This window comes from Periophthalmus magnuspinnatus, chromosome 1 (assembly GCF_009829125.3).
Source record: "Periophthalmus magnuspinnatus isolate fPerMag1 chromosome 1, fPerMag1.2.pri, whole genome shotgun sequence".
Lineage (NCBI taxonomy): Eukaryota > Metazoa > Chordata > Actinopteri > Gobiiformes > Gobiidae > Periophthalmus > Periophthalmus magnuspinnatus.
This window is the reverse complement of record NC_047126.1, coordinates 15,372,891-15,400,653: the sequence shown is the minus strand read 5'-3', so window position 1 is coordinate 15,400,653 and position 27,763 is coordinate 15,372,891. Positions and strand designations below refer to the sequence as shown.

The 27,763-nt window shown below is 43.3% G+C and overlaps 1 protein-coding gene across 3 annotated transcripts; it reads right to left on the bottom strand.

Moving 5' to 3' along the window:
* Positions 1-2,848: 2,848 nt before the first annotated feature.
* LOC117372001 (axin-2-like) lies at positions 2,849-19,034 on the bottom strand. Of its 3 annotated transcripts, none has more exons than XM_033967710.2 (11): positions 18,793-19,034; positions 16,593-17,518; positions 14,076-14,216; positions 11,704-11,806; positions 9,562-9,702; positions 8,627-9,036; positions 8,401-8,550; positions 8,110-8,319; positions 7,924-8,028; positions 7,319-7,444; positions 2,849-4,386 (listed from the first exon to the last, which is right to left on the bottom strand). In XM_033967710.2, the coding sequence occupies exons 2-11, from the start codon at positions 17,405-17,407 to the stop codon at positions 4,260-4,262; spliced, it is 2,328 nt and encodes a 775-aa protein (XP_033823601.1). In that variant the 5' UTR covers positions 17,408-17,518; positions 18,793-19,034; the 3' UTR covers positions 2,849-4,259. The 3 variants fall into 3 exon arrangements, with proteins under 3 accessions (XP_033823601.1, XP_033823609.1, XP_055080734.1); XM_033967718.2 differs by lacking the exon at positions 18,793-19,034 and adding an exon at positions 18,282-18,476; XM_055224759.1 differs by lacking the exon at positions 18,793-19,034 and adding an exon at positions 18,490-18,508 and having other exon boundaries at positions 2,892-4,386.
* Between the last annotated feature and the right edge of the window lie 8,729 nt (positions 19,035-27,763).

The following is a 27,763-nucleotide window of genomic DNA, read 5'->3' as shown; positions in this document are numbered from 1 at the left end:
AGAGAGAGGGAGAGAAGATGGAGGAGAGGGAGAGAGGGGAGATGGGAGCGAGAAAAAGGAAAGAGATGGTTGAGAAAGACTGTCGGGGTGAAAAATAGAGAGAGAAAAGAAGGAAAGAGGGGGAGAGAATGAGAAAGGGATGGGGAGAGGAGGAGGGAGAAGGTAGAAATGAATAGAAAGAATGAAGAGACAAGGAGAGAAAATGGAGGAAAGGGAAGGAAGGGGAGATGGGATGGAGAAAGACGAGAGTGATAGATGGAGAAAGAGTGGGGGTGAGAAACAGAGAGAGAGAAAAAAAGGAAAGGGGAAGAAAGGGAATGAGAAAAGGATGGAGAGAAGAGGAGGGAGAAAGTAGAAATGAATAGAAAGAATGAAAAGAGTGGGAGAAAAACTGGAAGGGAAGGAGAAAGGGGAGAAAAGAGGGAGAAAGAGGAAAGAGATAGATGGAGAAAGACTGTGGGGGTGAGAAATAGAGAGAGGGAGAGAAAAGAAGGACAGAGGGGGAGAGAGAATGAGAAAAGGATGGAGAGAGGAGGAGGGAGAAGGGATAAATGAATAGAAAGAATAAAGAAACAGAAAGAAAATGGAGGAACGGGAAAGAGGGGAGATGGGATGGAGAAAATGAGAGAGATAGATGGAAAAAGACTGGGGGTGAGAAATAGAGAGAGAAAAGAAGGAAAGAGGGGGAGAGAATGAGAAAGGAATGGGGAGAGGAGGAGGGAGAAGGTAGAAATGAATAGAAAGAATGAAGAGACAAGGAGAGAAAATGGAGGAAAGGGAAGGAAGGGGAGATGGAATGGAGAAAGACGAGAGTGATAGATGGAGAAAGAGTGGGGGTGAGAAACAGAGAGAGAAAAAAAGGAAATGGGAAGAAAGGGAATGAGAAAGGGATGGAGAGAAGAGGAGGGAGAAGGTAGAAATTAATAGAAAGAATGAAAAGAGTGGGAGAAAAACTGGAAGAGAAGGAGAAAGGGGAGAAAAGGAGAAGGACTGTGGGGGTGAGAAATAGAGAGAGGGAGAGAAAAGAAGGACAGAGGGGGAGAGAGAATGAGAAAGGAATGGAGAGAGGAGGAGGGAGAAGGTAGAAATGAATAGAAAGAATAAAGAAACAGAGAGAAAATGGAGGAGAGGGAGAGAGGGGAGATGGGATGGAGAAAAATGAGAGAGACAGATGGAAAAAGACTGGGGGTGAGAAATAGAGAGAGGGAGAGAAAAGAAGGAAAGAGCGGGAGAGAGAATGAGAAAGGGATGCAAAGAGGAGGAGGGAGAAGGTAGAAATGAATAGAAAGAATAAAGAAACGGAAAGAAAATGGAGGAGCGGGAGAGAGGGGAGATGGGATGGAGAAAAATGAGAGAGATAGATGGAGAAAGAATGTAGGGGTGAAAAATAGAGAGAGAGAAAAGAAGGAAAGAAGGGAGAGAGAGAGTGAGAAAGGGATGGAGAGAGGAGGAGGGAGAAAGTAGAAATGAATAGAAAGAATGAAGAGAGGGAGAGAAGATAGAGGAGAGAGTGAGAGGAGAGAGAGGGGAAAGAGAGCGGAGAAGGACTGTAAGGGGTGAGAAATAGAGAGAGAGAAAGAAGGGAGACAAGAGAAAGCGCAAGAGAGAGAGGGAGGGAGATTGAAAAAGGGATGGAGAGAGGAGGGAGAAAAGTAGAAATGGACAGAAAGAATGAAAAGAGGAGGAGAGGAGAAGATGGAGAGAGGGAGAGAGGAGAGATAGGAGGGAGAGAAAAGAAAGAAATAGACAGAATGAAGAGGGAGAGGGAGAGAAAAATGAAAGAAATAGAGAGTGGAGAAACTGTGTGGGGGTGAGAAATAGAGATAGAAAGGAGGGGAGTCAAGAAGGAGAGACAGGGAGGAAGGGAACAAGAGAAAGGTGAGTAAGAAAAGAGACAGAAAGAGAAATCGGGGACAGAGTCACAAGTTGAAGAGGACTTTTCAGTTTAGGGAATGCAACGGTCAATGTCCATCTATCAGCGCTTCAGTGGAAAAATGCAAGCAATTCTCCTGGATAGGTTTCTGTTCAAAGTGCGAGCCCTGAGAGGCAGTAAAAATAGAGTAGGCGGGTGGTGCGGGGGTGGAGGGTGGTGATGGTGGGGTGTAGGGTATATAGTGAGCTACACCTGCCCCGCTCCGGAGCTGGTTGGGGCTGATTACAGCGGCTCGTTGTGCAGCTAAAGACGTGAGTGGATGGCTGTTAGGGTTTGGGAGAAGCCAATGCATTGATCATGTTTTGAAGTTTTGACCACGCTGAGCCTTTTATACCAAACTCAGGGGAAAGAAGACCACTGCAGTGATGAAATACAAACAGAAAAATCCACACGGGCCTACAGCTCCATGCCGCAGTCTATAGTCAGTTTTGGATATTTTACTTTTTTTAGTAAGCACAATGGTGAAATTAAGATTCAGGACAAAGTTGTGCGCCCTTAGCAAGTGGGAATGGCACTTGTCTTCTCTGCACTGAAGCTCAAAACCTCAGAAGAATGCACAGTCTATGATCTGTACATTGTAGATGGTTGGATCATTTTTATTAAGTAGCATTTAGGGCACTTGATGATGGATAAATTGCACTACTGTACCAAGAACAACTCCAGTCTGATGATATAGGTCTATCTAGTGTGTGTGCTACATTTCACTGTATTTCAGCGCAATTTACAGTGCCATAAGTTGCTATAGCTTTAATTACTAGTATTTATCCCTGCTGAGATCCATAGTTTCTATGACGAACCAATTGTGGCTATATTTATGTAACAGTTTGGTCAAAATATTTTAAAATATCTTGATTTATAGAAAAAATACAACACATGGGAATGTGAGGGGCAAGCAACATAGGACAAGGCAGTTTTCATTTGAAAAATATAAAACTTTAATAAAGGCTACATCTCTCAATAATTACAATAATTATAGGTCCATGTAAATCTTTAAATGAAACTCTTTATATAATGTATAATTTACACTTAAGATAGCATGAAATTAAAAAGGCTGTGGTGTAAAAACAGAACAAAAACATGATTACAGGATATTATTAAAAGCATAAAAATATCTTTTAAACATAAGACCCTTCTGAAAACCAAGGGATATATATTAAACCCTGAAACAGGGTAGCACATGGTATGGTCCATGTAGGCACAGGTGCTGTAGTCCAGGACACAGACAGTTCATGTGTGCATGTACTATCACTGCAGATGCATAATTACACTGTGAACGGGCTCTGCTCAAGTTACTGTCAAACATTCAAAGGATCCAGAGCCAGAATCTTCACTTTTTGTGTTTTTGAACTTTTTGACAGACTAGCCGACTTCCTGGAGAAGTCGTTCGGAATGACCCAAACGTTCTTGTTAGCACGAGTTATTTTGGTGTGCGGCTGTAAACACTGGCATTATTAGATGGTGGCAGGTCTCCACTCTGTGTGTTATCTGTGGTCATTCCCCCTGTGCAATGCCTGGTTTACCAACAAAGGCACAACAAAACTACTAGGCTGTGTGGCTGGAGGAAGAGAGTGGGAGACACGCTTGTGTGATAAAGTTAATGTGACCAACTATCAGCAGCATATAGGACTGGCTCTGACTGGAGAATGAGAACGGGCCATGTGCAGGCCTTTAGTTTGGGTCACGCTGGGCTAAAAGGCTATGGGAGGTGCTAGGCTAGTGTCATGTCCTTTGAAAAACTAAAGTCAAAATAAACTAAATATCACCACAGTATTCTCCCAACATTCAAAGCAGCTTGCCCATTGGCTGGAGAGGGGGAGGGGAACACAGGTTTACAAACAATTAGAAGGGACAGGGGTTTTCAATAAATACTTAATAAAAACTTTCAACTTATGACAAAGCATCAATATATAATACATGTATATATACATATATGCAAGTATGTATATGCACACGTACAAAGTTGGAGTGTTAAGAGCAGGTTGGTGCGCCGTCTTAAGCGCTCTCTGGTGCATTGGACCACAGTCTCATCAACAGTCTTCAGTGGTTATTCTCAGGAGGCGGGGCTTCTCCCAGTGCCCTCCAATCATCATCCTTAATCAAGTCCTTCCTCCTTGTTTCTAAGGCTGATTGGTTGAGAAAGTCAGAGAGGGGCGTTGGCTCCTCTGGGTTTCGGCATACTTCATTGGCTCGTCTTCCTTCACTCACTCCTCTTGTGCTGGATATATTAACTCTGTTTAGCTTAATATTAAGAGATAAAAACGTCCCGAGTGGTTTGAGTCTCTTGCTCGTCTTGAAGCTTTCGGTCAGACAGTTTTGGTGGATGGCTCTAGTCCATCCTCTCCACTTTGCCCAAGACCTTGCCCTCGTACATGGGCAGCACGGCACCATCCTCCCACACCTCCTCGAACACGGCTCCGCACTCAAACTCGTCACTCGCCTTTTTGAAGTAGTACCTGCCCAGAGGAAACAAAAATACATCAGGATTAGAAAAAACTGACCAGATATACTTCGCCTCCTAAACCTCTTTTATGTGCCAGAAATGGAACTGACTCAAAACAACTTGACACAACAATGTTCAATGGCATCGCTCAAACTTCAAAAGCAGAGGGTAACTCCCCACAACAATATTGCACTAACGCAGCGTTTAAAGGGGTACTATACTAACGTTTTCACTACTTGTCTCCATGGAGATGTTATTGTTCTGCCTGGAATGTTCCACAGAATGGGATTAAATTGATCTATTTTGCATTTTATTACAGATGTCTAGATGGCTAAAATTACCATGGCAAAAATGCATTCTTTACTGTGAGAAGAGTTCCCTCTCCAAAGATCTGACCTCAGTCAAAGGAGGTGTTTAATGTCATACTGAGGAACACTTCAGGCAAAACAATAACCTCTCAATGGAGACAAGCAGGTGGCAGAGACTATACCAGAAAAGTTACATAGTGCACCTATGAGAAACAACCTGTGCACTCCTCTTTCTCTCTCTTCCATCTCATCCCTGTCTCTCCTGCAAGCTCCTATTTAAACTGAAGGGTTAATTAGAGGTTGTCTTAAGGTCTCCGTCTCCTCAGCAGCACCCCCTCCCTCGCTGGTGTGCTTGTCTATAGTTTCTAATTGGGCAGCCTGTCAAATGAAGGGCCTTTTTGTCACACACTGACATTTCAGGTGCCTGTGAGTCTGACAGGGACTGCTCAAGCCTCCATAAACATATACACGCGGCCCAGACTCAAGACATAAGCCAACGCACACTTCCGCAACTTTTATGAAAACAAAAGATACTTCTGTTTCTGTAGATGTGTTACTGTAAGGCAAGATATTATTATCTTGCCTGGAATGTTCCACACTGTTCCTCTCCAGAAAAGTCGCATATAATTTTAGTTATGTGAAAGTATATATATATATATATATATATATATATATATATATATATTTTTTTTTTTTTTTTTTTTTACTTTTCAATAATATAATGTAATCTATATTAATATATTAAACAAAAACAAAGGAAAAAAAAAACAATCACAACGTTGTTCTCCATCTTTTTCTAATAAAATCAAGCTAAAATGAGTTATACCACTTTAAACTTATATACGGTACACACAATTTGTATCATGACTATTGGGTTTCTGTCTTAATCTTCACTAACAGTGGAGGGAGCGTGGATTTGGTGATGCCTGAGGAGCTTTCACTGTGCTGCGAGGGGAGGAGGTCTTGACTTTCAGGCTGCACAGACTGTCTCCTGTGAGGTCAGGGGTCACTCGCTCGCCCACTCTCTCCCTCTCTCGCAGCACAGATAACTCCGGAGGTAACTGGCCTGTCCCCCCGCAGCTCCTAATGATTACTCCTGTGTAGTTTAAACCCAGCAAAAGATCAGCAGGAGGCGACTTAATGATAAGCTTTGTAATGGAAAAATACCTTGTTTTAGTCTGCCTTGATACAATAAAGAAAGTTTTGCTAGGAGATCCATTTAGAGTCATTCAAAAGTGTTGGACAAAACGAGCGCTTACAGATTTTCTATTCTATTCTGTAAATTGACACAAAAGGACAGTTTGACTTCATTTTGTAAGGTTGGATTGACTGATTTATAATGACCAATTCAGCGGTCTAGAGTCAACTCTTTGTCAGGAAAAACATGTGGTTTGGAGCAGAGTTCAGACTTTGGAGGAAGAAATTTGACTATCTTTATGTAACACGATAACGATTAAAAGTCTGTGCTGTTTACATTTAGGAGGTCATTTTTATTTGTTATTAACAGGACAAATATCTTGATCGATCAATGAGAAAAAGATAATGTTATATTGCCCAGGCCTAATTTAATTTCAGAAAGAACATAAAAGATACAGGACCATTTTTACTGGCGAGCGGTGATTGTTCTCTTCTTTGCAACATGTGGCACTAATATGGTTTGGCAGAGCTGTGTTGTACTGTTCTGTTCTGTCCCATTGCCATCTCCAAACTAATGAACTCCACATATTCGGATCCCCTTTCCCACTCTTCTCCCTCCCCTCTCTCTCTTTCAGCTCTTTTTTGTTGCATTTTATCTTTTCTAAACAACCAGATGTTCTATTCTGCTGTGAAGAGCATGCAACATTAGGTCGTTGGTTAATTTGGTTATGGCAACAGTAAGAAATGTAGTTTAGTAGTGTGAATACTATATGATAAGTTTGGTCACTTTAGTACTGCGACAGCTAGGCCTGATAAATACTATATCAGCTTATCATTCAACATATGTTAGATGGAAAAATGATTTTGGGGGATCAATATTTATCGTGTATACCTTTTCTTTGTAGTAGTTATTTTTTGTCTATATGATAAGCCACAGAAGGTTGAATTTAATAACTTCTGTGGCTAACTATGTACTGAAGTGTTTCATTCTGCCATTTATGTTTTGCTTTTTTTAAATTACACTTTTAGAATCATTCTTGTAGTATAAATCTGCTCTTGGGTTATTGCATCAGTGGAATAAATTTGTTGTTTGTTTATTCATTTTTCCCCAGTTTAAGCTGCTCATCTACACACATGAAGCAAAGCAAACCATGATACAAAGGTTTAAGCAATGCAGTCCTTTAAATCCCCTGTATTGTAACAAAATGTACATCCATCATTAGGAGTACAAAGTGCTTGCAGATTTGGATTTTAATACCTGATGCAATCGTGTGGAGGAGGCCTTAGAACAGCCCAGCAACAGTCTTTGTGCACTAAATAAAATGGCCCAAGCTTCAAAGCACATTTATTAAGGCTGCCTTACCATGAAAATCAGTACCAGATGTGAGCAAAATCCACTTCCCCCTCCTCTTTCTCCCTCTAGAACCGACTAGTTTAACAACACAGCCACAGAATTCATTCCACACACTGTATAAAATAAACATGTTCATGGATATTTACCGGTAGTTGCCTTTCTTGCTAAGTTGTTCTTTAAAGTGTCCAAGTGTGAGGCAGTGGGTCTTCAACATGCTTCGATAAGGGATTTCCTCGCCACAGAAGAAGTAAGTGACCACAAGCTCCTTTGACCTGAAAACACAATTTGAATGATTTTTATGATTTTTAAGGCTGCTAATGCCTAAGAAAGACTTAAAATCATACTAACACCCCAAGAGCTAGGATGTAAAGAATGCATTTGGAAAGGGGGGAACAGCTGTAAAGATCAGGTACAGTGGTTTTAATTTGAGCGCCCCAATAGAAGGCCATATGAAAGGACTACAGCACTGCCCGAGCTGAGGAGTTTCTCAAGGGCTCTGAGTATATGTTAGTGGTTTGAAGCCGTCTAAGTGTGTGTGGAAAAGGGTGAGTAGTTAGCATTCAGCATTAAAGCATCTTAAATGATTAAAAAAGCGAGGAGTTCAAAGACATTGCTATGCTGACTCACAACATCTTTGGAGAGGAAAATCTAAGAGGAGGAGAGCTACAAGAGTGGCTAGAGCAGGGCAGCCATGATGAAGAAACGCTTTGTATACATGTTGGATCTAGAGGAGGTTTTAAAAGGGCCGTACTCGTCTGCTTGGAGTCCAGGGCTGGTTAGTGAGCTGCTTCCAGAAGAAAGCGACGCTGCAGGGTGACTTCTTTCTCTCTGAAGGCTGTTGGCTCCAGTTGAATGCCTATCAAAGAATAAAATCATGAATTATCTGCTTTTCTAAATCAACAAAAAATAGAGACTGTGTGTATAGATGTTGGTGTACCTTTGTTTGGGGGGTTTAGAGACCTCTTCTAACCTGCGACAGGCCTCTTCCAACTGGGCCAGAGTGTTGGGCGGGGGCAGGGGGGGCATGGTGGGGTCCTGGATAAAGGGGTGTCCTGGGTGGTGCCCGCGCAGGTGTGCTCCGCTGCCAATACCGCCTCCACCCCAGGAGGAGTGGGTCCGGCCAGGCAGGGTCTTCAGGCCTTGAGTACTGTTAAAGCAAAGGTAACTAAGTTTACTGTGTATAAAAGTGATATATGACAGAGACAGGGTGCAGAGGAGAGGGTTGTACCTGTGTGGTTTGTGCTTGCCCTGCCTCTCACTCTCCAGGATCCACTGCCAGACGTTTTGGGAGCGATCTGTGACGTCAAGAGGAAGGTGCGGTGGGGACAGGGGGTCTTCTGTGGCCTTGAGTGGCCGCTTGGACAAAGTGCTGCAGCGCCTGAAATCCAACAAGACTCTGTTGAGACTTTGGACATTTCGTAAGTCAGTTAAGAAAATGTCAACTGGCCACTTACGCAGGGGTGTAGTCGGAGTAGTTGGCGCCCCCTGGAGGGCAGAGGCACTGCACGCGCTGAGCTGCCTCAGCCTCAATCTGCTCCTTGGTCTTTGCCGCAGCGTGGTGGTGGTGGATATAGTGGTGGTGAATGTGCTTGGAGGACTGCCGGCCTGCCGGGTGGAGTTTGGGGGTCCCGGGGTAAGCACTAAAGAAAGAGCTTGTCCCAGAGGAGGTGGTCCGATCTGGGGAGTGGGAGCGAGGAGAGTGGCGCACCACGCCGGGCGACTGGCAGCCGGGGGTCTTGAGGACACGGGAGAGGTGCTCGTCTAGGATGGCCTGAGGGTCCTCCTCCTGACAGTGAGGGGGCAGCAGAGGGTGGTGCAGGGCACTACTGCTGGAGAGGTCCCCGCACTCCTCTCTCTCCTCCTCCTGAAACAAACCACATTGTGGTCAATGGACACATTAGAGCAGTCACAGAAAAACAGGCACTGAAGAATTTATGTCTCAACTTAAACTACTATCTCTCTCTGAAGTGCGCTGGAGCTAACGCTGGGTAACATGATTTGAGCATTTCTTTTTGCTGTAGTTATCTTGGCTAACAGGCTTTGGGTGCGCTTCATCTATAATGCAGAGTGTGCCTATGCTTCACAAGGAGACTGGCACTACACATATTCAGCAAACGTGCCACTGGAGAGCTGCTAAGTGCTAACTATTTGAAGCTACTTCAAGTGTGTCTAGAAGCATAAGTTGAAATGTTCCCACACATGAAATGGAAGCGGACACAGAAGTAACCAAGCCAAGCTTTTACATTTCTTTTGCCTTTTCTTGGGAATGTGAAAGCTGCCATGAAAGCTTTTGTAGTGCACTACAGACCCTTGTCCCAAGCTAACTTAGCTTCCAACAGAAGCTTAACAGAGTTGTGTTCAAAGGACAAAGTTGTTTGAGAGTTAGTACCTCTTGGATCAGCTGCAGCCGCTCCTCCAGCGAGCTCATGGTGTCCTGTTCTCGCTTCAGCTTCTCCAGCCTCGTGATGAGCAGCGCGGCAAAGGCAGAGGGCTCCACGGGTGCCATCTCTTTGGGCAGTCTGTGTGTCCGCTGTTTGGGAGACAGGGTTTTTTAGTGTTTGTGACAGATGCAGTATGCTACGTTAATCCACTGTCCCAGTCCTAATCTTGTTCCAAAAGCCTGCATCTCCTCCAAAGGCCTAATCCAGATGCCCTTGCCCTGTGGCTAACCTGCGCCCTCTTGCCCGCCTGTCCTGCCCCAGATCGTATCGTGCCCAGTGCCCTTGGCAGTGCCAGGCTGTGGGCGAGGGGAGAGAAAAGGGGTAGTGGTGCTGGGGTAGCAGTTGGTCTCGCTCGGAGGGGAGGCCCCCTGCCTGCACCCTCTGTAGCCCAACCAAGCCATCAGCTCTGCAGCCTCTGAAGTCAGCACACTTCAAAGGGCCCTTGTCAAACATCAAACGCACACTAGGGGTGGGAGGGACACGCAGCTTTAAATCTCCGAATAAAAGCCAGATATCGACAGCGAGGAGCGAGTGAGGAGAGGGGGAGAAAGCGAGAGGGGGACAAAATTAACAGCATGAAAAAAAGAGGAAGAGGATTGAGATGTGCATTTGTGAAGTGGCAGTGGTGGCGCAGACAGAGGAGGAGGGAGGGAGCGGATAGAAGAGTCAAATACTGAGAAGATCTGAGGAGAAGTAGTAATTTAGTTCTGACTGCATGCGGGGCAGCTCAGAGGTACTCTGCTCACTTTATCTGGCTTTTCTTTAACTATATGCGCCGCTTCTCCCTCTCTCACTTTTGTTATTTGGCACACTGGCTTTCTTGATTTTGACTCTTTTTTTGTTGTTCCTCTCATCTCTTTGTAGACACGATAAAGGGAAGAAGAAGAAAGGCGAGCGGAGCTGCTGGCAAAGGAGCGGCAGCCCTGCACGGGGCCCCGCTGCCTGGGGCTCTGCATCAGGGGAGACAGAGCCATCTCCAAATCAGGAGGGAGACATTAAACAGAGCAAGTGGGAGAGGAAAAGACACAGGAATGAGAGCAGAGCGGAACAGACAACACCATCATACACACAAACACACACACGTTGGGTTTACATGCTTTTTGGGACATTACACTAACTTACATTCATTTCCTGGACACTGATCCTAACCTTAACCATTGTCACTACTTGTCTAACCTTAACCTAAACCCTAAACTTAACCTATTTTCAGAATCAGAAGATTTTGACCCATATCTGAACTTTAAACCATGTTGTTGATCTAATAATAAATACATTATGGGGACTTGGGGCAGGTCCCTCTGAAGTGAATGTGTACTGATTTTAGTCCCCACAATGTTGATAAATACCTGCACACAACCTGTATTTGAATACCAGACAAAATAACTGCCTGTTTTTACCTAAGACCCAGCAACCGTACCCAACCTAAACACCCGGCTGTTACCAGGACCAAGTACTGCATTCAGAAAAAGTAATGTCTTATTCTGATTATTGATGTACTAAAGTTAAAAGTTACAGTTAAAAAGTTCTCAAAAGACTGCAGGAGTGCACACTGATACTAAAGAGCATACAGCTTAGCTTAATGGCTACTTTCTAATTCGCCCACTCAAACAACAGTATCAAGATCAAATGCTGAGAATACACATACTAAGACATAAAAATATCAATACTCACTAAATTAGCCTAACTAATGAGTGTAATTAGCCACATCAAAACCATATCTTATCAATAGTGCTTCACACATGCTATACTTTCACACCAGCGGCAATACAAAGATGCCTGCAATGGTTTATATTTACAGCCCACAGAAACAGTAGGAGGGAGGGAGAGAGAGCAAGGGGGGGGAGCTCAAAACAGCAGAAGAGCAAGTGAAGTTGTATGCAAATCCTCTCCTTTCATTTACGCAGGCTTTTATATGAAAACGAGCAGGAGTGAAATATAGTATTCTGTCACAACATTCGCTCTGAAAATAATATAATAATAAAATAAGTCGGCTTCCTCGGGGGAATCAGGACCCAGTTGTCTGTCAGCGGGTAAAAGTTTGGAGCAGATTACAAAAAAAAGGAAAAAAAGTCAAAAGGAGAAGAGCTTACAGGAAAGTGTGGGAGAGAAACTTGGCCATTGATCTTGAGGTTGCGATGAATTTCTCGCTGGAGTTGCTTCTTGGTGCCCAGTTTGTACGGAGGAATCCCATCTCTGAAACAAAAAAACATTGAAAATCCGATTAGTTATTGGCCCAAAAAAAAAAAAAAACCCCAGACATCTAAGCATGGACACAATTTACATGTCAACACTAATGAATGATCACTTTCAATCAAAAGAGAAGGGGGAGTCCATTTAGCTGTGAAGTGACCAACGCAACAAAAGCGCTAACCACCCACTAGGTCCATTACAAGTGAATGAAAAGGCAGAGAAGCCCTTGAAGCCAGCCACATAACAAAACACGGCAGGACAACGCAGATATGTTAAACTGTGGGCCCCTCTCATAAGATAACATCCCTGTTAGCCCTGACATATACAAATGACAATAATTACAATTACCCCAGCTCGAGTCATGCATTTGTAGCCCTTTTATAATAAAGCGCTCTTTTATAATGGAAGCGAAAACGAGCTTAATAGTCTCGGGACAATTAGGCGTTTATTCCGGGCACATTATTCTCCGTTTTTCCTTCTGTCTCCGCGAGCTTTTCCAGTCAGCTGCCATTTAAGCTGGGCCAATTATCGTGGCCATTTTGGAGGCTCAGAAGTGTCTGACCTAGCCCAAACGCTACTTTTTCTGCTGCCTCTTTGAAATCTCACACTCATGCACATATGCACCCTCTGCCATCTTCGTTTGGCAAGCGCTCTGCTGTGCGCCTCTGATCTCGGCAACATCAAAAGGCTGGTTTGTAAGATAAGGTAATGTTTGAAGTTGGTGCAGCAGCATTCCCCAGTGTCCAAGTAAATCCATAAATAAGATATAAGCAAAAAGAGAGACCCCGCCCCCTTCTGCTACCCCTCTTCCCAAATCTTCTGCTTCTTGTTTTTTATCTGCAGACTGAAATTCAAACGTGTGCTGTGCCTTTAAACCACAATGACACGGTATTCAAACTGTTCCTGACAATTGAAATGTTTTTGTATCAATATCAGTTAGAGGACAAGATAGATCTGTACTTTTAAAGACTTTGTAGTAAACCATTAAAAACAATGACTTTGGCTCACAATAGGGACATTTTTATCCCATCATTATTCCAAAGAACGCTGTAAAAATCATTGCAAATACAATCCGCACAGCTGATAGCCTCTGCACTTCGGACAGACTCAGACCACCAAAACAACGGTACCCTCGAGACAGCAAGTCGTCCTCCCTCACGGTTCAGGAAGAAACACAGGAAACTCTTCAAAAGTGTAGCCTCAACAGCCCACAGGAACTTTAGCGCTAACAACCAAAACCTGGCTCTGAAACATCATTCCCAACAACCCAAGCCAAACTCCATTTTTTGTCAATCCAAAGTTTCCCTGTATACTCTGAGCCATGTGACCGCTGGATGTTTGTTTGGGGCAGGTTGGAAAAGAGGGGCCCTTTACTTTTTTAGGGGAATCTCCTATTCAGTTGTGCAAGTCATTTTCAAAGCAGCCAGCCACCCTCTTATCCCCCTAAGCTCCCCTCACCTAACAATAGGCTGAAAGCGATTCAGTTAAGCCCTTTATACTCCATGCACTTTATTTTCTCACTCCCCTGCTCTGTGCGCCTCACCTCTCCCAGTTTGGGCTCTAAAGGGTGCAGCGGAGAGCCAGGATGGGGTAGGTGAGTTTTTGAGTGAGGGGTAGTTCCTCTTTGCTGGTCCTAAAGTTCTAGAAAGCGTAACCTGTGTGAACGCTCGGCAGACACATGATCTCAGCATGCCGCGAGGCCAGTGGCAGGAAACTGAGGCACCATGTGAGTAAGCTTGCTTTCATTTGCTGCCAACTTTTTTCAATGAGTTTGTCTTGAGGCTTGAATGGTCACTTCCCTCCCCCAGCGCTCTCCTCCAGCTCTTCAAAGGGAAAAAGCGATTAGATAATATGAAAAAAAACAAGTCTGTTATGGCAGAAGGGTGGGTGGGATAGATACATTTCAACTTTGAGGAGAATGGAGATGCCCCACCCACATCAAGACCCAGATTTTTGCTGTCTGTAACGTATCAGAATAAACTTCAAAAGGGCTTCAGACGTAATGACTTTGCCAGAGTTGCCCCCTTGAGGCCAAAGCAACAACTGCATGTTAATAGAATTACCTGGAGTCAATCATCGAGGCTAATTAAAATACATTACATCCATTATTTCCCTACACTTCAGTCCCAAAGCTGAGCCCACTGCACCGCCGGGCCAAATGCTTTCTCACACCTTTCAACTGGTTTCCTGGAATGCTCTGACTGAATCCAAATTTGAAAAACTCAGGGGAAAAAAGCACTTTTAATGAGACCACAAAGTTCATAACACTTACACGCTGCTATCGGTCATGGACATGGAGTCGTCCGTAGTGGCATCGCTGGAGATCTCGCTGTCGTTGGCACTGGTGGCAGGGGCGAAGATGTAGCCAGAGTTGACGAAGTAAGGGCTGGCAGGGTCCCCTCTGCGACTGGACCTGACCAAAGACAATACAAATTTAATCGGGTCATATTTCAATAATGTGAACAAACTTTAAATTGTATGTTTTTATATGTTTTGTTCATATTAGATTGTGGACAAAGTTACATTTCCCTCTTATTATTTTCATTTGGTTTCTGTAAAAAACAACCATTTGTGTCTCAACTGAGTATTAGTTTAGCTTCTTGCTATTCATGTGTTTCAGCTTAATTGAGGACTTTTTCCTCAATCAAAAGATGTAATATTTCGTTGTTAATTGTTAATCGCTATGGCAACAGTCCTAATTTTTCAATATTCAGAAACCAGTAGGTAGTTAAGGCAATAGTTGGCAGTAAGACTAGTTAATGACATGCCAGTGCTGTTATGGCATTGCTTTTTGGTTCCAATCTCTTTAGTGTTTGCTATTTAAGCTACTTTTCCAAATCTACATAGCTACTCCTACACTGTTAGTATTTTTGTACTTCTACTGCTGTCAATAGTATTTATTATTGTATTTTCCCGTGCCTATCTCTCTTTTACTATCAGCCGGTCTAGGGGCCTCTCTTTCCCTACCAGCTCTCTCTCTCTCCTGCTGTGTTGCATTCCTGTTGCACTCGTGAAGGGGGAACTTGAGCTTTGGAGAGGAGAGAGAGAGGGAAAGAGAGAGAGAGACAGAGAGAAAGAGGGAAAGAGAGAGGGAGGGACAGAAAGAAAGAGAGAGAGTGAGAGAGAGAGGGAAGGGGAAGGAGGGCCTCTTTCTTTATGAGAATGCCTTCTGCCGAGAGGAGAACCCAGCATGACTAAAGCTTAGGCCCCAAGCACAAACCTGACCTTTGGAAGCTCCATGCAAAGAGTCAGGTATTTAGCACAGCTGGGCTCTTCTGCGCACCCCCACCAACTCTCTCTCTCTTCATCTCTTTTCTTTTCTTCTACCAGATCCCCCCTTCCTGTCTATCCCCTCCTCTAGTCTTCCTCAAAAAAGCAGCCAGTCAAGAAGAAGGAAGTAACAGGAACAAACTCTGAAGTAGAAAAAAAAAGTAGAATCTACAGCTGGAGTTGCTTTGTTTTTTGGAGAAACTTTAAGAAGAAGAGGTCTGCAGTGGTGAAATTAGTTCCACATGTTTGAAATGGAAATTGGTTGACCTAAAGAGATGGTGAGGGGCAGCAGGGGAGAGAGGGGAGAGAGAGAGGGGAGGGTGGGGGTTCATTCTTTTGAGTGAAAAACAAGAAACCAGGAGATGTGCACATGCCAAATCCCCAGTGCTCAACGATGGCTTCGCTTGACATGGCTGCGTTTGAGCAAATCAATAATTGTACAGTGACATGTGCCCTGCGATAAACTCTCCCAGTAGACAGGCGTTTAAGTTGAATTATTACACTGCCTTTCCTACCTGTTCAAAAGGTTATAACTGATCTGCTGTCTTTATAAATGTTTAGTTAACCTAAAAGGAAACTAACTCTAAATTGTACTTTTCCTCCCAACAGCAAAGTAGAAAGACTTTGTCAGCGCTCGCTCCCTCTCTGTAATAATTGTGACCAGATGTGCAGACAAAGTAGTTAAAACTCTCTGCGAGTCCTTTGATGCGGCCGGCGCATAAAATCCTATTTTTGCGAATGTTCTTGGCTTGAAAAGATTTCAGCTGTTGGACAATGTGTGGGACGAGCGCTTAAGATAAAAGCCCAAATGCTTTCCACAAACAGCTCGGCTTTCATCTCCGACCAAGAGAACAATATCTGCGCTTGGCATGAGACCCGCCGCTCAAGTTGTTTTAACTTTGTATTAGCATTCCTTGGAGTATAGGAGATTTTCCGACGGTGGATAACAACAATATGCTTAATCAATAGGATAAAGAGCAGACAGACTTACAATAGACTGGTAGTGTTTTGTGTTAGCAGTGGTGAGGATTGGTGTCTGTATTCATGCCTGAACCGGAGGAAGGGTTTCAAAGCACAGGAAACTTGAGCAAGCCAGCAGAGGGCTGCCTTCAAGACACACCGTTTACTTAAAAGGAAGGCTCAGATCCATTGATGTTTTGTAGCCTGCCCGCCCCTCCACCCCTCCAAACCCTTGACTAACTGCAAGGCAGGAGGGCACAAATATACAGGCATGCTCCTCCGAGACCCTTTGATCAGCTGCCTTTATCTTTCTCTTAGGCATTTGTTAAATAACCTGCCACAAATCCACCGCGCTGGACCAATGTGGGAATTCATGCAGCAGTAAAAGACATATTCACAAATAGGAGGTTGTTACAAACTTTTCTAACTTAGTTTGCCTACTCTTTTAACCCATTCTTACTCCTATAATATGTGCTATAACTACAAACTAGCTACACTTTAATTACGAGTTAATATGGCATGTACAATGTAACTTAATATGCCTTTTGACTTGTCTTACCTGCAATTATTCTGCAGCACGTCAGCCGCCGTCCGGAGCGTTGCAGTAGCCCTCAGGTTTTTTGAAGAGAGTCCAACTACAGTCCCTAGTGTCTTTGCCTTCAGGTCACTGCAGCTCCACTCTTCTTCCTCAATAAGGGGAGGAAGATATCCGCACATCAGTTTCAGACTGCCCAGACCGCTGTGGTTGACGTACGCTGCGTTCTCACAGCCTGCGCGCACGTACTCGAGGTATATGTCAGAGGTGAGAAACATCTGGTACGAGTTCTCCTCCATGTTGGACTGGATCTCCGTCTGCGCCTGGTCAAACATGGAGGAGTCGATCTGCTGTTTCTTAATACTATCCTTTATGAACGTCTTGGTGGCCGGTTTGAGCTGCTTGGCGACTATGCTGTTGTTCTCAATGTACCGCTTGAAAATAACTTTGGCAACTCGTAACGTTTTGGTATCCTTTAAGTCCATTTGCCTGAAGCCGTTACAGGCAAACCAAAAGTCCAGAGTGTCCACGCAGTTCTCCCGCTCCAAAAAGGTCCTGAAAAGGTGAGCACCGTCTCGGTCCCCCAGAAGAAAATGCAGAGACTTTGTCCACCGGACTAAGGGCGAGTCCGGAGACGCACTGCCCTCTGGTTCCCCAAGTCCATCCTCGTTCCTCCGCGGCGTGGAGCCAGGAGTGGGGATGTCTTTAACCTTGCTCTGGGCTCTCATTTTGCGGCTTGGGTTGTAGCATGGCGCCTCTCCCTCCTCGCCCGGTACCGGAGGACGAGGGGCATCTTCTCGGAAGCTCGTGTGGATGTGCTCCGTTAGCGCCCTGCTCATGGCTCTAGCTCCGGTTGGCGAGTGAGAGTGCCGTCGTGCCTCCTCTGAGCTCCAGCCTAATCCTCCTCACTCTCTAAAAGCAGCGGGGGAGCTTCTCAGCTCCTCTTCACTCTGAAACACAAAGTATTGATCTAATCAAAGCCAGATCCTGCTGAACTTCAAAGAAAGACATCAAGTAAACAGTCCCTTTCAAAACCCTCGCAGGGTTCAGAGAAAGGAAATATGAAAGCCTTTTTCGTTTCATTTATCTATTTATAATCTAAATGAGAGATCAACTGCAGCCTACATTCTCTGCGTGCATTGATCTGTCACATCACAACAGATTTTCACAAGAATAATCAACGCACAGACGCGCATTCGTCTTTAAAACCTCACAACTGTGGCTTACACGTGTTTTCCTAACAAGTCCATGTCATAGGCTTCAACTCCAATTAATTCCCAATCTGTTTCGGACGCACCCGCCACTGTAAGCACGCACCAGCCTCACCTACACGTCTGCACTGCTCCACACCTGTCCCACTGCCCCACAGCTCAGCGCTGTATCTGATGTGCTTCACAATGACCTTAAACGATGTAATGTGCGAGCGGTAAAAAGCCCAGAGGGAGAGAAGCACCAGCGCTTATGCGTAATGTAAGCGACCAATCGACTCCGCGAGGCTGTAATAGCTTATTAGAGCGGGATTAGAGAAGAGAAACGCGTGTTAACCTGTAACTTCCACGAGAGACAATGCATTAGCACTAAAACATCATGTACAAAAGTCTACATGGAGCAGTTATAGGAGGTGGAAACGTCTCCCCAACATTCGTACTGGAACTGTAAAACTTGGAAATAATTCACACAGCCACTCAAACGGGTAAAAGTAGTCACACATACCATTGCAGAAGGCTTCAGTAGAGGGGAAATCCGTAAAAAAGTACAACTAATACAGTCCACAATAGCGCAGAACTCGCGTAGCTTTTAAGTCCAGCGCGTAAACGACACTAAAGGCGACTGAGGCTCCGTGCGCCGCGGCCACATGTGTCCCGCGCCAGGACAAAACACACACTGTAGTTTAATGTACCCCGTCCCATTCAACAGTGACCTCAGAGTAGGCAGGCTCAGTGCTATGTAGATCACTGGGGGTGTCCAAATCTTGAGGGGTAGGGAGGGGGGACTTCGACTGCGGAATACATCCCACTTTTTCCCAGCTAGATCCGACAAATATTCGCTTTTTATCTGGTCTACACATTCACACAGCCGCACACATAAGCTTCTTATCTATCTCACCGTATTTCTCGCCCACAAACAAGAAACATAGCCCGCATTTCTCAACTTCAAAGCTCAGCAGCAGCACATCAAAGCGGCCGGGAGAGGGGGTCTGAGAAACAGCTTTCCGACAACTTACCATCCATGTAGCCCAATAGCCTCCCTGATTAGAAAAGTAAAGTAGTCCAGCAACAACACGCTGCGCCAAAACACGCTCTAGCGCACGGATCCGTCTCCAAACATGGCAAATTTCAACATAAGTCCGTGCGTAAAATGGCACTATGGGTCTTTTCCTTGGTGTGTCTCGCCCGGGTCTGTTTGGAGCAGTCGGGACAGGCGCAGGAGTCCTTCAGGCTGTTTCTCAAACCAAACCAGGCTCAAGGTTTAACTGTGGACTTCAAAGTGGAGAACCGCTGGCCTGGTCCCGGAAGATGCATAAAAAACAAAGCGGCGCGCACTCGCAACAACCGCCGAAGAAAACGATCATAACGCAGATAATCAGACATGTAGCGTTACAATCTACTCCCGTATGTAAATATAAGTGTACTCGAGTAATAACTGTATGTTTTGACTGTTAAAACTGTGAGGTTTAACTTTTGTAGACTGAAAAAGGATTTACATTAGAGCCAGGACCTTATCAAAGACAGGCAATCTCGAGCCAACTCCCCGAGGCTTTGGAGCGTCAGAAGTAAGTGATCCTCCGCGCCAATAGCGTTATTCTACTGCGTCTGTTACTACACTGCGCTACACAAGTTTGAACATACAACACAAAGCAAACACACGCCTTTAGATTTTTCTGCAGATCATTATCTTAGCTAAACCTGCCTAAGGAGGAGATGTGGCCAAATGAACTAATAAGCTATTGTTAAAAGATTAAACCTGTAGTTTACTAAATGTGCGATATGAATGGGCAATAGTCTAGGTCTCAATCAGGGCAAATTCAAATATAGTCAGCAAATCTAAACCAGGACTATAACAACTCCTGACAGACTCCGGCAAAAACATTTAAACTATGATTTCTGTAAATAATCTAACATATAAACTAAACCCAGGGCACAGGATTAGGTAAAAATAAATAAATAAATAAAAATACTACTGACAACCTTTTTTGTGTTTCAAAAATAAGTTATAATGACATGTAGGCCATCTTTGTTGTTCATGTGTCATTACGATTAAAGCATTATAAACATCAAGGTCGTCAAAGTGACAAATCACTTTATGTATATATTTACATACAAAGCTAATAAAAACATAATATTGAAGTTCTAGCCCCATTTTGATAATCCTTTTGAGTGTAACAGTCAAATCGCTTCAATATTAGTCACAGGCGTTGTGGACGTAACACAGTTGCCAGGTCTACACAGAGGGAAAATGGCACAGCATGACATTTTGATTGAAATTGGACGGAGAGCAAAGGCAAAAGCTGTTGAGCTGCAGTCTTTTAATTCACATGACTGGCCTAATGTCATTGTGACAGAATCTTAAAGAGTGGGTTAGACAGTGATCCAATCCCATGCTACTTCAAAGGCTATATTGTCCCTTTGATGTTGGAAATCAACTTTAAAGGAGAATATAATTATATAAGTCGTAGGATTCAGACTCACAAAACTCTCCTGATGGAGCAGGACGAGGAGCTAATGGACTCCAACTTCCTCTGTGTTCTTTTGTGCACTTGGATTCACGTCGAGGCCACATGAGGAAGTCTGCGCCCTGTGTGGCATGTCCCCAGGGATTTTTCAGTCACTGCTTTTGTTTTTTAGCCCTCAAACATTTACTGTATGCTTATTATTATTCATTCAAAAGTCATGATAGTGTTATTATTATATGAGTCAATGTAATCCCTCATTCATGGTCCTTGGTAGGAAACCTGGACAGTTTTGGAAATTGAGATGCTTCGACTGCCATCCAGAACGGAAATCATGAAGGTACTAGAGAACTAGAGTTTATGTCACTCTGAGCAGACGAGTCCTGCCCTAAAGGAGGAGTTGTGGTCTAGAACAGCATTATATTTGTTTAGCCCCGTGATTAACATATATTTTATCAATGTACTGCTGACAGCAAGAACTTTTTACAACAGCTCTGAGACATGAAAAAGCTTTACAGTCAGCACGGACAGATTTAACATGTAAATGAGTAATACAGTGTTATTATCTTTAAAGCTTCCTTTGAACAGACGGTGATTCTGAGGGGCTGTAAAATGTATTTTTGCAGTACTGGACAGTAGGACATGTCTCGTTCACGATAAGATTATATCAGCACTAAAATGAAATTAAACTCAAATGAAAGTCAGACGAATCTGTGCTGCTATGGAAAAAAAGTCATATAGTCTTGATGATTTGAGTCATAATTGAATTGAGAATTGAACTGGGGAGGGATAATTCATTTGTATTAGATTTGTTGCTTTGGTCCAGGTTTTGTAGGGCAGAACAAATACCCATATAATTCACAACAAACCATTTTTATTATCGATTTGAGCACTACTAAAGTACAGTTCACGCACTGTAAAGTTTGCAAGATATCCCTTCCACTATATTCATCGCCTGACGTAAACTGCAGTTTTGTTAGGGATCAAAAGTTAGCGCAAGCCGTCCTTTTATGTATTTATCTGGCAACGCTGAGATCCTAAACCTCTCAGACCACACCTGTTGACCCTCTAAGCCCAGCTAGCTCTTCAGTTTGGCTGCAACAAAGACAGAAGCTGTAAAGTAGCTAACACAAGGAGAAGACACTTTTTGATGCTGACCCGCTCCCGACCCCTTTGTTGGGACACTAACCGTTTCACAGGAAGATCCCAACACTTTCAAGGCACAATACAAGACAAGAGTGCTGCTGCCGGCTGTTGTAAAAGACCAATAAAAAGGGTGACCAGGGGGCTAATGGAGCGCTCGTGGTTGGGGTGGGGGAAATGAAAGGGATCAGGCATATCTCTGTAGACCGGAAACAGAGCTCCCCTTTAATTAGGTATTGGAGTTAACGACACAGGGAAAGTATGTGATTGATAGGCTCCTGTACAGGTGTCAAAACATGTGTAAGAAGCAAGTCAGGGAGGTTTAATTAAAATGGCAGAATGTTGTGTGTCATTAAAATGCTGACAAACCTGATTACAAGTTCAAGCTACGTGACAAAAAAGTTGTAAGCAGTTTTGTTCGGATAGTTTGAGCCCGGATTAGTCCTGATATAGACTCGGTTTGGTCCTGTTTGAGTCCGAGTTTAGTCCTGGTCTAGTGCCGGGTTTGATGATGTGTAACGATAAACGATGATATTGAAACTGAATTATGACACTGACACAATAAGCCAAGTATGTCCAAACTTTTCTCATTAAGGGGCACAAATAAAAACACAGACAAAGCTGAGGGCTGATTAAGGGCCACAGACTGGTCGCCAATACAGTGAATACTTCAATCTGTGTGTTTATTACAAGTTAGACTGAACCCTTAGACCTTTATTCATGCTTATATCCTCAATGGGGACAATATTTGAAATGGGCAGTAAGTAGATTTTCAGAAATGTACAGGAAAAAGTACTGTTTATGGTAATATGGGCCAATTCAATTTGAAGCTTCAGGGCCAAGAAAAAATTGTCTGAGGGCAGCATTTGGCCCCCGGACCACAGTTTGGGCATGCCTGCAATAAGCGAAGAGCAGATTTAAACCACAAAAAGGATTCTAAATCTACAATATTGTTAAAAAAAATATGCAACAAATAAACAGTAGAATGAAACTGTAAAGGAGGAGTTATCATTTGTAAGCTCAAATCTTATCATAGAGCCAAAAAATAACCAAAAATCTCTCAGTAGTGCAAAGTAAAAGTACCACGATAAATATTCATTCCAAAAACGTATTGTTCCATCTATCATGTATTGAACGAAAAGTTGATATAGTACTTACTGTGACAGGCCAAATACTACAAATACTGTTACTACTACTGTCTAAAGCCACTAAAGCAACTATTACCTTTTAATTAATACAACAAGAACTGTTTTTAGACAATCTCTTAGACAAAGCTTCCTTACTTTACATCAATATAACTATTTGTGCATCCAGATCGTTTTCGCTGCTGATAACTGCCATTGCGTAAGTCACATTGCTCTGTGTTTTAGATTAATACCTTTTACATAACAACATTTGGTCTAACATCATAAGCCAACCCACAGCCTATTCCAAAAAACTCCAAACAATAAATCCACTTTGTTTTTCTTCCTTTTCTCCTACACTCCAAAAACCAGGGAGAGGGTGGATAATTGCAAATAACCCAATATTTGTGAGTTCAAAGGCCTGTGGTGCAGCGTTGGAGTGATCATTTTGGCTGGAGCATTACCATAAACACTAATAAAATTAAGTGCGTCGCTACGGAGGCAGGAGGGGGGCGTGGCCAGCTGTCCCTTTGAACATAGCTTGTGATCAGTGCCCCTTCTCAATTAGCGTATTGTCCACTTCTCCTTTTCAGCTGGAGGGGAGGGGCCACCAACCCCCTCCCACCCCCTCCAAGGGCCCCTTTGAAGTCATTATCCCTTTATCTCAAGCCGGAGCGAGGAATATCTTGGGGGACAATGGCAAATTAAAGCGCATATGGAGAGGAGCGTGAATGTCTGAATGTTTGTAGGCTCAGACACAAGGAGAAAAAAAACGCAGAAGAGTAAAATAAATAGCGTTGGGAGACAGATGAATGGAGGCGCATTGTGTGAACGGACCAGGCCGAGAGCAACACGTCAAAGCTGATCTGAAAAGTAATTTAGGGCTCGTGCCGGGTTGACACTTGTGGTGAAATGTGACTTTCATGTGATATTGTGATCGTCACAAGTGAACAAGTTTAACCCTATGATGTTTTGGTCAGTGAAAAATAGGTAACAGCCCATTAATTGAACAAAGACTTCATTTGTTATGAACAACTAGTTTGAATGAATCCGGCTTAGTTAAGGTGTTATGGTTAAGTTAAATAAGGGGATTCATTGAAGGGCCCATGTTATGCTGTTTTCTGATCTATGTTATAATGTTTGCAGCCGAGTGTGAGAAGCTGGGATGAGAATCAGTTCCTCCACACCCGAGGCCATGGTTCTCGACCGGAAAAAGGTGGCTTGCCCTCTCCAGGTGGGTGCACTCGATTTACTGGTCAATCTACGTTCTTACCCTCACCTCTGGTCATGACTGAAAGGACAAGATCGTGGATACAAATGGCTGAAATGGGTTTCCTTCGCAGGGTGGCTGGGCGCTCCCTTAGAGATAGGGTGAGGAGCTCAGTCATACGGGAGGAGCTCTGAGTAGAGCCACTGCTCCTCCACATTGAGAGGAGCCAGCTGAGGTGGCTCGGGCATCTGCTCAGGATGCCTTCTGGATGCCTCCCTAGGGAGGTGTTCCGGGCATGTTCGACTGACCCCGGGAAAGATCCAGGACACCCTGAAGGACTATGTCTCTCGGCTGGCCTGGGAACACTTTGGGGTCTCACCAGAGTTGCTGGAGGGCGTGTCTGGGGTGAGGGAAGTCATTTAAATGATTTCCGCCCTGGAAGTGGCAATTTCTACTGAACAGAAGGTAAAAGAAGCTGATAACTTGAAATCTACCACTCCGTGACATCACAAGGTGGAACAGAGCTTTTTGAACTTTGGAGATTAATAATAAAGGATTATGTGTGAATGAAACAAAACACAACTCCAGGTATATTTTTGATGAGGTAACAGCATGATAACATTTCTTAAAGCTCAAGAGTCCAATTTGATAAATATAGGATCTTTAAGTCTTTGTTAATGCTTTATTAAGGCTAGTTACTACAAAGTGTTACTGAAAAGTAACCAAATGAAAAAAAAGTTGTTTTTTTATTAGCTAAGAGCTGAAAAAATATTAGTAGTTGTAGTATATCTCTGTAGGATTAGCAGCAGCAGCAGTAGTGACTAACTTTCTTAAATGTTTATTATGTCTTGTACAAAAATATCCATACTAAAGTTGTATTTCTTATATAACTTCTAGTTGTTTTCATGATAACGTTTTGGAGATGTGTGGCTGCATTGTTTTCTAGTTGAATTTCACCCATTTACACACACATTCATACACAAAGTGGGTTTAGCGTCTTGCCCAAGGACACAATGACAGCATTCATCTGTGGGAGCTGGAATTGCACCACCAACCTGTGACCGCTCAACCCATAATGTTTTATGTCCAGAGCAGGATTCAAATCACCAACCTTTGGATCAGTGGACAAACGCTCGTCTCCCAAATAACATTGTCCAACTTTTTTTTATCTCTTTTATTTTACACTGTGTCTGGGCTGTGTTTGGGCCAGGAGGAGCAGGCTTACGAGCGTGAAGGAGAGCAGAGTGCCGTTGTCAGCAGAATCAGATGTCGCGGTCAGGCGCAGACTTGGAGAAGAAGATACAATTAAAGTGTGGAGTTAAGACGCGCTTTGAAGTTGGACATGGTGCATAACAGCCTTAAAGTTTGAGTCGCAGCCATTCATCCTCTTGTTATGCCGCGTTGAGAGCATTCCCCTCTCAAGCCCCAATTTGTGGAAATAAACTTTATTTCAACTTAGGTCTAAATCAATCAAAGTGGGCGCAAATCAGGTTAGTTTAAACAAGGTTAAGAGGGAAAGGGATTTGTCAGAAAAAGGTGCGGGGGTGTTTGAGGAGGACACGCCTCGGTCTTTTTTCTTAAAATCCTGTTTTGCGGTGGCTTAGAAGTTTAATAATGTAACAATGCCTCTGATGTTTGGCTAATCTCATTTTGGCACTGCAAGTTTTTGGTAACCGAAACTGTGTCTGTTTTTTGCCAAAGTCTGCTTTTTGTCTCAGTGTCTACAATCCATGAAAACAAACTCTACTGGTGTATTGATGGGTATGGGAAGCTACACAGGACAAAAGTAGACAGATTCATGCTGCCTGTCGAATGGTTGGAAAACATAGATTTCTTCATTGTTTAAGAGGTTTCAATGGTTGTGGATGCCATGGCTTAATACACACATGTCAAACTCAAGGCCCGCGGGCTAAACGTGGCTCTCCACATCATTTTATGTGGCCCTCGACAGGGTAAATTAAAAGGTATGATGGACTTGAAATATCATTTTATCAGGAGACACGCAGTTACACAGCCATATTTTTTTTTACATCTTCACAAATCATATGTAATATTTTTAAGTATGAATAAGTAATGAATACAGAAACAGTTTATAAACAATTTAAAAAATAGTTACATTTATTTTACATCTGGCCCTTTGACGGCAGCCTTTTTTGCTGATGTGGCCCTCGGTGAAATTGTGATTGACACCCCTGGCTTAATAGATAGGCAGAGGCACCTGGCAAAAGAGCTAACCACTCTGCCACTTATGCATGACATCCTTTATATATTGAACAAACATCAAGCCCAGGTTATCAATTTTAGTTTGAAAAAAATGATGTGTGCAGTGATACAGTGCGTTCTTGCCTAACCACATAAGCTATTAGATCAAGCTGAATACTCCTGACACAATTGAGTTTTGTCATAGAATTTTCTTTTAATAATAAGTGAGCATGGGCGCGCTTTCTGCTCCATTGACTCTGGCTTCAATTCACTTTCTATTGAAAAACTGTCACTCCTCTCTTCGTAAATGCTCCTGTCAGACTCATAATTTTGGTCTTAAAATGTTCGTATTAACCCGCTCTGCATGATCCTGGTTTATTTAGCTAAGATATGAACATTAATATCAGACAACTTATCTCCTTATTTCCTTGAAGTTGCTCCCACAAGTGTTAGCAACAGGTTTGATTGACAACGTCTGCAAAGCCCCTGCTCCCTGCTAAACCAGAGGTGCAGGAAAGAAGCGTTGACATGAACATCCTTGCTCTGGATTGGCTCTTTGGTTGCTTTCGTTGTTGTTAATTCCAAATTTTGTAACCGCTAGCCTCGATGAGCTTCATTTGACTGTGCTATTTGTGCCGTGACAATCCTTTAGCCCACGTTTTTATTCGGTCTGTGGTACCGCTACACATACACCTGATGTGCTTAAAGCTAATCAAAGGCTAAATTAACAATGGCTTTTTTGTCTTTGGAGAGGACTGATAGTAAATCCATGTGCAGATAAGAAACTGAATCACTCACATTGATCCTTTATTATTGTCTGCAGTTTATTTTTTTAACCACAGACACCTTAAACTAACACAGAGCAGTGACTCATTGTGTGAAATACAATTAGAGCAGCTGACTATTGTAACGCGCACATCCTGCTGTCGGAGCGGCTTCTTCAAACAACTGTTCTGTTTGCTCATCATAAACCTCCAGTATTTCATTAGCCAGACTGATAGGATTTACTGTTGGGAAAAGAAATAAAACAGGAACCTCATTTTTATATTAACCCTTATATTCACACTAAAAGAGCTCCTGGCACAGTTAAATGGCCTGGCAACATAATCAAAGGTTTATATTATGCCCAATTTGCTTTTCCATCTTCTAACTCTCGCAAAAACATACAGTTGTGTTTTGTTTCATTCATGTATGCTTGCGCAATCCTGCATTTTAGATTGTCTCCTTTTTCTGAGCTTAAAACATTTGATTCCACTGCGTGATGTCATCAGGTGGTTTTCCAGAAAGTGCACACATTTTAGAAATTGTATATTCTCCTTTTTCAGACTTATTCTGGTTATTCTAGTGGTCAAATGGCATAAACAAGCTACAAATCGTGCCACACTTTCAGCTTTGTTTAAATAGCTTCTTTCCTCAAAGTACTGGCAGCTGGGGTCCTTGCGCCCTCTGCTGATGACTGCCCCGCTTGTGTATTATCAAGGCTAATATGTGCACAAATAATAATACAAAACCTGCATACTTTATGATTTTTTATGTGTTAGTGAAGTCTCAATGAGCTCGATCAGGGCATTGGGGAAAGGTAGAAGAAGCACTCAAAACCTGGCGTATACAAGTTACATTATTAATAAACATTATGACCAATAACACGTAGCTGGTGTAATTAGTGAGAGCAGAGCAGGGCTGAGGAGCTGTCCGTCATCTGCCATGTGGCTCTTTCTGCTAAACGCTGCACACAGGCTTTTGTTCAGCAGCTGCAAATTGATTCATTTTCACAGAGAATGTGTCTGAATTATAGTTTAAACACACTCATTTACATAAATATGGCTTTCATACACAGACTGGCTCC

What these genes read in the sequence shown, in the direction of transcription:
- LOC117372001 (XM_033967710.2), bottom strand. Translation starts at nt 17,407, where the DNA reads ATGAGCAGGGCGCTAACGGAGCACATCCACACGAGCTTCCGAGAAGAT. An exon ending in TACTCCGACTACACCCCTGC is followed by an intron (nt 8,551 to 8,626) that starts GTAAGTGGCCAG and finishes GTTGGATTTCAG; the next exon opens with GCGCTGCAGCACTTTGTCCA. An exon ending in TCTAAACCCCCCAAACAAAG is followed by an intron (nt 8,029 to 8,109) that starts GTACACCAACAT and finishes ATTCTTTGATAG; the next exon opens with GCATTCAACTGGAGCCAACA.